The sequence below is a fragment of the Martes martes genome, assembly GCF_963455335.1.
Source record: "Martes martes genome assembly, chromosome: 3".
NCBI classification, from domain to species: Eukaryota; Metazoa; Chordata; class Mammalia; order Carnivora; family Mustelidae; genus Martes; species Martes martes.
Genome location: NC_137890.1, coordinates 110291739 through 110304869, shown reverse-complemented (window position 1 = coordinate 110304869; position 13131 = coordinate 110291739). Strand labels below are relative to the sequence as shown.

The 13131-nt window shown below is 35.7% G+C and overlaps 1 protein-coding gene across 3 annotated transcripts in view; it reads left to right on the top strand.

Moving 5' to 3' along the window:
- Positions 1 to 11076, top strand: part of GTDC1 (glycosyltransferase like domain containing 1) — a 391982-nt gene extending 380906 nt beyond the window's left edge. For all 3 annotated transcript variants that reach the window (XM_080798916.1, XM_080798915.1, XM_080798914.1), the window contains 3 exons: positions 2745 to 2815; positions 3520 to 3611; positions 8711 to 11076. In XM_080798916.1, the coding sequence (XP_080655042.1) occupies positions 2745 to 2815; positions 3520 to 3611; positions 8711 to 8794 (247 nt within the window). In that variant the 3' untranslated portion in view covers positions 8795 to 11076. The remainder of the gene's footprint in view (positions 1 to 2744; positions 2816 to 3519; positions 3612 to 8710) is intronic.
- The last annotated feature ends 2055 nt before the right edge of the window (positions 11077 to 13131 follow it).

Here is a 13131-nt window from a genome sequence, read left to right as displayed (position 1 = left end):
AGTTTATTCATGATGTTCATTATTATGAGTTGTAAAGAGTATGAGAATTTCATTTTTAAAATGTCTTATGGAATGTATCACTTTCTTAGATCTTGTAGACATGCTGTGGAAACCATAACATAAAATATGAGTTACTTACAATAACTAATTTTAATCCCATCTGCTAAGTATGACAACATTAGCATTTCCACTTAATTAAAAACACCCTTAAAGCAGCAATGTTTTAATCACTCCATTTTATTTACTCTCCTCCGGTGTCACTTATAATTGTAACTTTTTATTTTTTAATAATGAGGGATTTTTTTTTTCTCCTTGCATCACACAAAAAAGTGCTGTCGATAATTAGCAGTCTTCTGTTATTAGTAGACTCAGGTGTCACAACTGTGTCTCATCCTCATTACAGTAAAAAATTTCACCTATCAGATTCATTATTGCTAGATAATGCGACTGAGAGCCTTTGCAGGCCCTCCAGAAAAGTAATTCAGCCAAGCAAAATTATCAGCTAATTATATTTAGAATCAAAAGCCCAACAACTATTTGCAGATAAATTGTATGAATTGAAGTGAATAGATCTGAATATTAAGATTCATAGATTTAGCAGATGATTTGTTAATTGGAATAAAAAGGTCATTTGCTAGTCATTTTAACAATAGATCAATTGGAACCCTATTTATTATTTAACTGGTAGTGCATAAGAATTGAAATGGTGAATAATTGTATTATTGTTGTGAGGTGATCATTTTCTTCAAAATAATAAAATACGAGAAACTTAGGGCAATGAATTTTAGAAACTTCTTTAAAAATATTGTGGCCTATTTATATATTTTAAAACATAGTTCTGATCTAAATAATCTATATAATGAGGCTTAGTATTTAACAAGCCAGAATTATACCAAAAATGGTGGCTGGTTTTAATTTTTTTTCTTGATGAATTAGAAATACAGCCACAAATAAGATAATTTGCAAATAAAAGTTGAAATCCAAAATCTGTAAATTTTTCCTTCCTAAATCAAATAATGCCATTCCTATCTCACTGTATTTTAATTAGCAGAGGTTTTGGAAGTGGCATGGTACGTGCTCATACGATGACTCAAAATGTAACTTGGCCTGCAATTTTCTTTCGGGGAACAGAACACTCTAATTCAAATCCATTATTAAAAAGCAGATAACATGTGCACTTTCTGAAATGTCTGTGACTTCACTCTTTTGATTTTATGTAATTATAAGGGAATGTTCATATGTATTTACTTTTCGATTGGCACAGCATTTTAAAACTGAGTGTCTTCAGATAAAGTGCGTATTTTCTCTTGGTTCCTAAAGAACATCACTGGTTTATGTGCTCAAAACTTCAGTGAATGTTTTATAAGGCAGGCACAGTGCAGTTTATAGCTGTGCTTGAGATAAGAATGTCTATGCAAGACCCTATGTATATAGAGAAAAAAATATATTAGATATTAGTTTGGGTTTTGAGATTAATAATTGGTAACTAGATCTTGTGCCACTTCACTGTGTTATCTTGTAACTTCTATCAGTTCTCAAGCAAAACTTTGAACTCAGTATTTTTCCAAACTTTGCAGCTTGAAGTAAATACTTTTCATTTAAACTAATTTCAGTCAACATAATAAAATAGGGAGAACATCACCCACTTAAAAACAGCTTAAATTGCATGTGCTTTGTCACTATAAACAAACAAGGTAAACATTGACATAACTTCAGATTATTGTTGGGTTTAAAAAAATCTGTAGTTCAAAATAAAATTCTGCCTTTGGTCAACATTTTGGATGCAATTCAAAGTTTCTCATAAAATAAACATATTTTAAAGAGTGCTTTGAATTTCACTGTGTAATTTCTAGCCAACAGAAATTACAGTGGTCTCTTTAAGGTTTATTATACGTCAGATCAATAGCCATTATGCAGGGCTAACAACCCTCAAGATGCAATACCTTCCCTCTCCTTAACTCTTACTACTATGACAAGAAAAAAAAAAAAAAAGCAAAAAAAAAAAAAACCTTCTTATAGGTATCCCTTGAGGAAATCCTCTCAGAAAGTGAAACTTTCTTGTTTATTTCTTGTTTACTAATAAAAGTATTCTTTTCTGATAAAATGGGAAATGAGCTGAATTTTTGGCCAAGAAAGCGAAGTGTTCATTAAGGTAATCTTCATGAGAATTTTTCAGTAAAACGGGGAATAGTTTTGCATTCTGCAAAATAACAAATTATTTTGAAGCATGAGCTTAAAATGAAAATGCCCCATCACAACAGATTGTAAATTTTTTTTCTGATGCTTTTAAAAGTGCCTCGATCATTTCTGCGACTACAATGTTAAAGTTAAGTATTTGCTATTTTATTTAAACATTTTTGAAAAATGAACATTCTGGAGCTTTGCAGCATTATTAAGAAAAGCTGTCCATACTTTACCATGTTGTTACATGTGTTTATCTGCTGATTATAAAATGTGTTAAACAGTATTTTAAAAACAACAAAAAAAATGCAGAGCTGCGCTTTGATTAATTCAGTGAACAAAACATATGCTGTTGGTTCTGTTCAATGAAATTCATATATGATCAATAAAATCTTTTAAAAGAGCAACTTTGGCTTTAAGGCTTGTACTGCCGACCATGTTTCTCGTCCCAGCTAACTCAGGGCTCACACTGTTAACTTAGGCAAACAAAACCACTTTCTGGCTATGATAGTAATGTCTTTTTAATATTTTTTTTTTTTATCCCCGTTCTAAAACTCCTTTAGGTTGGAAGCTGTGTATTGTGGCTGTTACCCACTCTGTCCCAAAGATTTGGTTTATCCCGAAATATTTCCAGGTAGCTGCTTTACTGTACTTTCATCTTTGTGGAGATTTAATACATGATTCATGCTAAATTAGAAAGTTTGAAAATAAACTTAGGCAGGAGCAATTGTTTATTTGGCAAGTCAACATGTTAGTGTTAAGGAAAATTTTATGTGTTTTAATACATTAGAGTAAGCTTATATTTACCATCTGTTCTTTTAAGATAACAAAAAAGCAAGTTTTCAAATAGCATTCTTCATTGTTAGCATACACATCCCATAATGATGGATTTTTATAAGCAGGTCAGTGTTGCTGCAATTGCTTACAGATTTTTTTTAATGATATACACAGAGAAAAATCAAGGACTGGAAGTCACACCAAATTATTTAAACAATTGACTAGTTAATAATATGCAACTGTTGTTACAGGGTACATACGGCTATAGTACCAGTTCTTTGAAAAAAATTCTCATCACTAAATACATCACATATGCATTGTGTTACATTAGAATAATGTATTTTAATCACCCAAAGGAGATGTCTAAACAGCACAACTACACAGTCTTATTTAGCATTAAACATCCTTGTGAGCTGAGGTAACCTTATAAAATCATGCTTAAATAATGTAAAACACGAGGCAGCACAGAGCAATATGCATTTTTAATTAGTAAAGTGACTAATATCGAGTGTGTGCTTTGAGGTTTTTGTTTCATTAAAAATGTATCTGTTTTTCCTGCAGCTGAATATCTGTATTCTACACCTGAACAGCTTTCAAAAAGGCTCCAGAATTTCTGCAAGAGACCAGATATTGTAAGAAAACATCTTTATAAGGTAGATATTGAGGAGAGATTTACGTGGTATAAATGCCATATTGAAGTACAAAGAAAAATCTTTTAAAAAAAACATTTAATTAACATACTAATGTTTAAAGGAAACATGCTAGGGAGGGATATTAGTTGTTACACTAACAAGGATTAATTAAACTGGATGCCAGTTGTATTAACCTAGGTCTTATGAAATACGTGCACTTAATGCACGGTACATGCTTTTTTTTTTAATTTATTGTTTTCTAAGATGACTGTCCTTTACATTTAGCCCCAAGAGGCTTATAAAAATGAACCTGGATTAATGTAACTCATTAGTTTAAAAGGAAGTAAAGGAAAGATTCCACAATTATACTAATGAGGATAAGCCTTTCTTCCCATCATAATGAAATCTTCAGGCCTCAAAAATTCAGGTGAATGACATTCGTGAAGTTTGGTGTTCATTTTTTGACTACTTTGAAGATGATTTTCAAGAACCAAACGTTTCCCTTGTCCAGTTTAATCAAGTGACCTAAAAATCCTTGGTTTGTTCAGAATGAGACTGCCAGTCTCCTCCCTTGAATGGCAAAGGCAAAGGGAGAAATGGTTGAAACAGCATCATCATGAAGTCCCCTCATTCATGATCTTTTTTCTCTTGTTTGAATCAAGAATTTTACACTGTTGAAATCAGAACACAAAGAGGCCCTGCTTAAAGTCTAAGTAATTGAACTGGGATAAATCTGCTTTACGACTTTGGAAGGTGGCTCTAGGCCATGAGTAATATACCTTTTTATATTCTTTGAATGTAGCATCTTCATTTTACATAAATTCAGTATAGTTTACAATCTAGCAGTTTTATAATCCAGTGTATTTTAATTTTCCTATGTTATGTATAACCTTCCTACATGAAATACAGTTTGCTGCCTTTTTTTCCTCTCCTTTCCCTTTTCATGGCCTAAAATACATATTTACATAGTGATACATCAAAACAGGACTTTGTTTCTGCAGGAAACGGTTAAACTTCAAGAAAAAGGGAGAGAACCAAAAATGCAATTTAACACCCAATTTCAAGCTCATTATCTTTCATTGTCTATTAACTTGGCAATGGTTCAGAAGGTAGCTCATAATAGTTTAAAATGCTGACTGAACAGTTCCAGGCTCCAGTATTGCTCCTTGAGTCAATACGATTGTACCGAATATAGGGGAAGCTTCCCAGACAAAACAGCCTCCCAAGGTTTCCATCCACAACTCCTGATTTTGGAAGTTCAGCCGTGGTCTGCTTTATATAAAATGTTCCTCCAGTCGTTTTCCACGTCACTGGCCATCGGAAAGGGCAGACTGTGGAAATCGAAGAAATAGAATCAAGAATATTTATGCAAATGGATTCCTTTTCTATCTATGACACAGAGATCTTTTCAGTGAGCTCACCATCAACTCGCTAATTTTGTTCTTCTCTCCTGGGGAATTTTGGGTGTAGTTTAGCTTGTTTTTTGTTTTTTGGGTTTTTTTTTTTTTTCAGTTTTATTGAGATAGAAGCAACAATGCGATGCCAGTTCACAACCTACTGCATAGTGACTTGACCTCCACATCTTGGGGAATGGTCACCCCCATCGGTTTAATTACCATTCGTCATCTCATAGAGATACAAAAAAAAAGAAAGAAAGAAAGAAAGAAAGAAAATGTTTTTTCCTTGAAGTACTTAGAATGATATTTCCACCATCAAAACGTATTTAACTTTGCTTCAGTTTTTAACTTTGCTTCAGGTTAGGCCTCATTATCTCTGTTAGACTTTGTGGACAAATTTTTAACCATTTCAGAATTTACTGCAACAAGTTGCCTTGAGTGACAAAAGAAAACAGACATGTGGTTGAAATATTTTAATACAGCTACTCCATAACATAGCCATAATTATTTATTTTACAAACAAATACTGGAAAAACACTGAAACAATGTCAGCTTAGTGGTAATGCTGTCACTCATTCCAGATTGTTCCTCGTCCAGCTTAAAGATCACCTATGCCTTAAATGTTATTTCCTGTTACTGCTTTTTACATATGTTTTTGGTCTGTACATCCTAAAGTGCTCCATCTCAGAGTTTTATAAATTAGAACTTTATACATCAGCATTTATAAGAATTCATATGTATGATTCTTTTTTTATGTCTTTTCGGCTGTGGATTTTTTTCTTATAAATCTGTTACACACTTTCAGATATGTCCTCATGTGTAAATTCTGATATTTTATCTAAAGATTAGTCTTAAAATTAATAAATTAGTCTAAGAATTATAAGTAATCAAGCTTTAGGATGCGTTTGTCAGGAGAAACTGATAAAAACCACAAAGAAGGACCAAAGACTTAGTTTGGTTACTGTAGTGGGACTTAGAACCAAAACAGAAAAAGAATGCCTTCTAAAACTTTATAATTAAGAATATAATAAGCTATGGTATTTTTCGACCTTATGTTTTCTAAATATACACATTTTCAGGTAACCATTTGCTTTCACTAAATACAAGAAAATTATTCCCCCCAAGGCAGTATTTGCCTTACTTTTCTTATGCAATGGAAGAGTCTTTTGTGTGTACAGTTAAAGAGAATGTTGGGGTTTTTTTTAGACTTATTCCATTGGACAGTGCTGTTTTGCTTTTATAAAACATATGCTTCTAAGATCTAAAAGGATAGAATGTCACTGAATTCTTTAATTTGCTCCTTTTACATTTTTACACCTTACTCTCTTTTTTTGTCAAAAGTTTACATTTTAAAATCATCTCAACTGCTTTTCACATAGGGTTCACTTTAGGATAGGATTTTTCATATGGATTCACACTTAGAAATTTAATGACTAGAATAAGGCTACTAACACTTGGCTTTCTTCTCACATGAGACATTATACTTTCAATATGAGTGAGAGTTTGGGGGCTATAACTTGAAGCAGGATTTGAAACAGAATGCTAGTAACTGAAAAGCAGAAACAGAATTGGATACTTTTTTTTTTTTTTCTTAAAGTGACTTTTTCTACTACAGAACACTGTTGCCGGTGACTTCTCACCTGAAATGGTTTCAGATTTGAAATGTTTAAATTCCTCACATGCATGCAAGTATGTTCTCCCTCACTCTTTCCCTCTCTCTCTCAATCTCTCTCTCACACAAACACACAGACATACACAAACTTTTCTTAAGATCTTTCTTAAGAGAAGTCCAATGCATGCAGAACTTAAATGTTTCTTAATTATTTTAAGAATCTAAAACCATTTTTCTTAATTAAAAAAAAAACTAAACATTTCTTTTAAAAGTTTACATCTAAGTTTAGTCATTGACTGCAGCTTTCTCGTACTTTCAGGACACTTCCTTTTCCGAGTAGGTCAGACACATTGGCCACATACTTGTCACACAGATTAAAAAGAGGTTTCATTTCATCCACGATAGAGAGCTTTCTGTGACTCCCTAACATAACTTAAACACACGGTTCTAGAAGTAACCGTAAAATAATTAGCCAAGTATTGACTTCTTACACCCACAATGCTTTTCCCTTTACAACCCAAATAAGTCTAATACCATGAAGTTGTATTTTTGCCTCATTTTTACTATGTGAATTTACTTACTGAAAATTCCCAACAACTTTTTTGAGATCAGTGCCTTGTGTTTTTACAGATTTCTCATCATTATATTTTAAAATGCTTTAGAGAAAAAATTATGGACATTTACCTTGTTACCAGATTGAAAAGAGCACAGGGCACAAACAGGGCACTTGTGTAAAGTAAATACCACCCAGAGAAATGGGATAGATCTTCATTCCCATCCTATTTCTCATTTCCTTTTATTTACAAATTGTGCGATATTTTGTGTGCAAAAAGAGATGCGTTCTGTCTTGTACTTTCTGAGAGTGACCTGTAGTTTCTTGAGATTTTTCAGCTGATAGCTGCTGATTTTTATTCTGTTCTCCTCTTCAAGCTCTGCAACATTCTAGAAACTTCTATAACCTGGTCTTAATTGGAGGAGAGAAGAATTTTCAGATTTTTGCCTCAAAATGATTCCAAACAATGATTAAGCTTACAGTTCAGATTCAGTGCCCAGAAAAGCCATTTGTGGCTGTCTTAATTATATCAGGCTCTATCTCCCTGAACCACAGCCACACCACTTTAAGTTTCCTTCAAGACACCGGTCACTTTATAGTCCCCTTTTAATTTGAGCTTGTATTCCAGATGTCAGTAAGGTGTTGCTCACTTGTATTAACACTCCTCCAAAATCATGACTCTTTTTCCTTAAAAATGAAAACTTAAAAGCTGGTGACATTTTTAGAACTTCTAAAAATCTCTCAACTGCACCAGCACAGTTTCAGGCAACTTCTCAATCTCTCTCCCTCCCTCTCTCCCTCCTCCCTGGTCTTCTCCCTCTCTCTGTCTTCACTCCCTCCCTTGATTTTATTCGGCTTGTTTGTCCTTTGATTTGTCTAAACAAAATAAATGCAAAAAACCTTTAGCACAATGGAAAGACTTTGGGTGATCAAGATCAGTTAGAGGTTTTGGCGTCTCGTCCTCCTCTGCTACTCATTTGCAGCCTGGCTCTAGGTGAATCTCTCTATATGATTCATCTGTTAACTTGGAGGAATTTCTTTTTCCCCTAAATTCTTAATAGCATTTTCCCCCTGAGGTACTGCTATAATGAAATAATAAATATAAACCTGTTTGTAAACTCAAAGGGCTTTATACATTTCACATAACAGTAATGGCATTTCTCTTGTGCCTTAACCACTTAAAAGTGAAATTCACATCAGCAAATGCATGGGTTAGGAGTGCTGTCTATCTTGTGTTTATAAAAGTTAAAAGTTGGATGATAAACTTGGAATACCCGTCATCCATAACACAAACCAGGAAATATGTGTGCAGCGGAATGCGCCCATTTGCGAAAAATCGGGAGCTGTCCCCTACGGTTGAAAAGACAGTTCCACTTTAAGCCAATCAGAAACCGGGATTTCCTGAGCTGGTGAAACTCGAGAACCATTTACTTGGTGGCTTTTTGAAATCTAATTGACGTAAGTTATGCAAATTTGCAATATGAATTTTGAGCATACTTTCGTCTTTCGGTTGTTAATGCTTCTTCATTGCTTTCTCTTCTCTCCCTCCCCCTCACAGGGTGAAATGACTCGTTTTTCTTGGGCAGCCCTACATGGTAAATTCAGGTCTCTGCTTACAACAGAACCTAGGGAAGATTTGTGACAGATGGGGCTAAGTCACAAACTTGCAGCCTAAGGCAGAATCTGTAGAACTTTCCAGAGTGTGCCCATATTTACCTGATCAGAGAGAAAAGAAAATCTGCAGAGGAAGCTGAGCCTGGCTGCTTGTCATAGCTGACACAGAGCCATCTGCCACAAACCTGTGGCGGCTTCAGATCTCCCATCCCTGCCACCACCCCAACTCAAATTAAATACAGATTCCTAGAGACGTTATGATGGTTACACATGTCCTCGGCATCACATGGAGGAGACTGTTCAAAAAAAAATATGTGGCCTGTTGTATAACCGCACTCATGTATCCCATATGTGGTGCCACATTGAATTTCCGGTTGAATCCGTTTTTATCCTTTGTACTGGATGACATGGTGCCTGAATTCTTTCTTTTTGCCGACACGATGGCAGCCAAACTGCAGCTTCAAAAGCTCGCGCTTGGCTGTGTTTCTACCTAGGTTGCCAGGTTATCATCGGAGCCTTCTTGTGTCCTCAAAGGGCCACGGGGTCTGAACGGTTGATCAGGATGCTACCAGACTAATTGGGCAGCCATCTCAGAATTGTCTGTGGGCAAAGGACTGCTTTAGCACTTTTATTTTAGCAAATTAATGACTCTCTGGCACAGGGGTTTTTAAGTGAAGGTATTAATAAGGGGTCTGGCAGGTATTCCCATGATTCACAGAGTTACATTTGCATTTAATTTATTTTAAAGTTGCGAGATAAACAGCTGTAATTTAGACAAACATGGGAAACACACTAAGTGGGGCCATCTTGCCCATAAAATGAACACTGAGATACATGTTTTAATTTTTTTTTCCTGGGGTAAAAACAGAGAAATCAAAATACTTCTACTAAAACAGTCATTTTGGTAGAAATATTCCTCAAAAATATTTGCATCCAGCTACAAATAAAATCTTTTCAAGATAAATCGCTTATGATTCTAATAGTCAAGCTGCTGTATTTGTTGATATAAAGATGTTTTGAACGGCTAGATTGTAAAATAAATTTTTAATAAAGTGCCTACTGCAATTTTTAATTAGCATATCTCATTTATGTGTAAAGAGTGTACATCTATCTGTATGTTTCTCGCTGAACACTTTCCTTGTGTCAGAGACAACGAATACAATTGTTTCTTTTCCGGATGTACAGGGATCTGTTTTGCAAATGTTTGTAAGATATTATGACATTTCCAAGATTTTCTTTGCATTCTGGAAAGCAGGAGGTAAACATTTGTAGTCATTAAGGTAAAGTCTGTTGATAAACCATCTTCTGTTTACTGACAGGTAAATTGTAACTTTCCTAGCTTTAGAAAAGAGTAACTTTTATACACTGCAGAGTGAGGAACGGCCAGGGAGCAGAGGGTAGACAAGCGCCACATGTGGCCTTCTGGCTTCTAGAACGATTGAGTGGTCTAGCAGGCATCCGAGACAGAGCAGGCGATGATTCAGAAGTCCTATAGGGCCCATTTGACAGGTAGCAAAATAGTCAGCAGGAAGGTAGATCAAGGTCCGGGAGCCAGATAGAGCCCTCAGGATAGTCAGTCTTGCAGATCAAAGAAGGCAGGAGGAATTCAGAATCCATCAAGCCTGGGAACGGAAAAGCAGGAAGAGTGAGAAGCAGAAACAGCCAGCCCTATCTTTGCAGAGAGTCCTCTCCCTGACCTGTGTGAGATCCTTAACGCATGGTGGGACATCACAGCACTGGCTTCAAGTCCTATCCGTTGTGGGGAAGTCATTGAACAAATTACCTCCTCGCCCAAAAAAATTACTTTTTGGGGCTCCAGAATTATTTCGGTCTGAGACTGGGGAACTCGGAATCTATCAGGTATGCTCCTTTTGAGTGTAAAAGTTAAGGTATAAATATGCCTAAGAGGTTCTTAGACACTTTGGGCAGGGTTTATCATCTAATGAGATGAACTAGACCAGTAAATTTGCTTCAGTCAGAAGGATGCCATGTCACAGTGATGTCTTCTCAAAATAATTAAGTATAATCTCACAGCCAAGAAACAATGGTTTAGTTTACTGTTTTACTGTCATGAAAATAATGGGTTCCCATTTTATAGTAGACACAGTTGAAAGTTACTTGTGTCTGGAGGGTTCTTTCCCCCTGTACCCATAAATACAAATCAGCTTTTGTCTTTAGCTGTAACACAGGATTCCTTCTAGAATAAAAATGTACATTAAAGTTATCATTTCTTAAAACAATGCTGTCAGACTTGGTATTAGCGCATATAAGCAATAAAAAGTTTTGTAAATGTGTAATTCTTAACATTTGAAAACTTGAAGCGTGTGTGCATCTATGTGTCCACGTGTGTTGTGTGCTTCTCAAATCCATGATGTGGTGGGATGGAGTATTGCTAAGTTAACCCGTATTTCAGGGAGGTCACAGGATAATTGCGAATACAAGTTGATTTTTTAATTCCTATTTCCCTTACTTTGAGTAAAGAGATCGAATGCTCCCATTATTTCTTATTTTGAGTATGTTGATGGAAATTTCGATCTTTCTTTTTTGAAACATTTAGTTCTGTTCATTCTTTTCAAATAAATCACTAAGCCAATTTCAAGTTTAAATATCTTTCAAAGTCTGCTCATTATCAAGACCTTGGTACAGTGTCCAGGATGCCTGCCATGAACTTACGCAATCTGTGTTTCTGGCTAGGTGTTTCTGTACTAAATAGCAGAGCACCTAGCTCTTAAGCTATTCATTTATACCATGTTGATCAGGAATAGGTCAAAAGATCTCTCTCAAGAAAGCTTGGGGTTTAATAAGCATCCTTCAGATATGGCTAGGTTTAAGTGCCCTGGTCGGGCTCTCAGATGCTCAAACATGCCACATAAAGATGGCAGCAGAATCAGTAAGTCGATGAAAACTCACAGCCATAGAGGGCTACACAGATTCATTTCAACACCTTGAAATGCATCTGGAAGCAAAGATTTCATTTTATGTTGAAGGTGTTAATTATATTTGATATTTTTAAAAGTAAAATCTGTTTTTGAGAAAGCATCTGCTACCCAGAAATATTATGAGCCACAATAAAATTTTCAGTTAAGTCTCAAGATACTTTCTGTGGATGATAGAATCGGTTTTCAACTGATAGCCCATACTGTCTTTTAATGTTGACATATTCCATGAGTTTTATTCTTCTATTGGCTGTTGACAAGTATCACCCTAAGTGCCTTTCTCTTTCAGTGGAAAATTGGGTGGCCTTTAATATCAGATTTTATGTTTAACAATGAAGAGAGTATATTATAAACCACTGACATGTTTCATTTTAAAATGGGAACTGAGATTACAGGACAACTAAAGATTCTATAGTACACTCTCCCTTCAGAGCCGTTCATTAAAATGTAACTGGGAAAGTTTAAAAACATTCAGACAATTCTACGTACAGCTCAAAGCTGTGTATATTGTTGATTAAAATATAACAACAACAAAACCACCAGGATTTACACCAAATGTACAATAACTGTTAAGTCAGAGGAGTGATGGTACAAAGCACAGACATGTACATTGAGGCATGTACAGAGAGGCACATTGACTCGGCATGTACAGAGAGGCACATTGACTCGGTAGCTAGTGGCTTATTTCTGAAGTTGGGTCGTAGTATCCAAAGGCTATTTGTACTTTTTATGACTTTTTGCGTGTCTTGAATGTTCTCACTGGATGTGCCTTCTGACGGGAGCTATTAATACTTCGGTTAATTTTGCCACCGTGCCTTCCTTAACATTTTTTGACTCTAAACTATTGATCCAGTCAGAAAACCATTTCCCTTCAGACAGTGGAAGAAACTGCCCTAACTGCCAGTTTTGCATGAGAAACCTTCCTTCCCTTACCAGGAGCCAGGGACTTAACCTTGATCCTGAAACAAATCATACTTTGAAGAAGTCTGATGTGATGGTCCATGGGTCCATTTTTCCTGGGGCTGCTGACCACCATTCCTCACTAATTCCTGTAATGTTACAGACTCAACATGGAAAACCATAGTTCTGTAAACTCCCTTTTGCAAGATAATGAGAAGAAGATAAAGGAAGATGTCACATGAGCCAGTCTTCACATCTTGGAAAATTCAGAGGTGTGTGGTAGAGCACAGAGCTATCTGAGCTCCCAACCACACTAGCCATCTCCCATAGTAGTGCCTATGCCTCTTTCTCTTCAAGATAGGGTCAATTATGGACTCTGTCCTTCCTTGCAATCCATGAGAAGGAGCTCTCCTTCATGCCTTTAGAATTAATTCCCGCACTGCATATGAGGTACATATGACTTCGGGGACCAGGATCCTCATTCACCCTACAGCCCATTTTCTACAATGGAATTTGGGGTTAGTTCTTC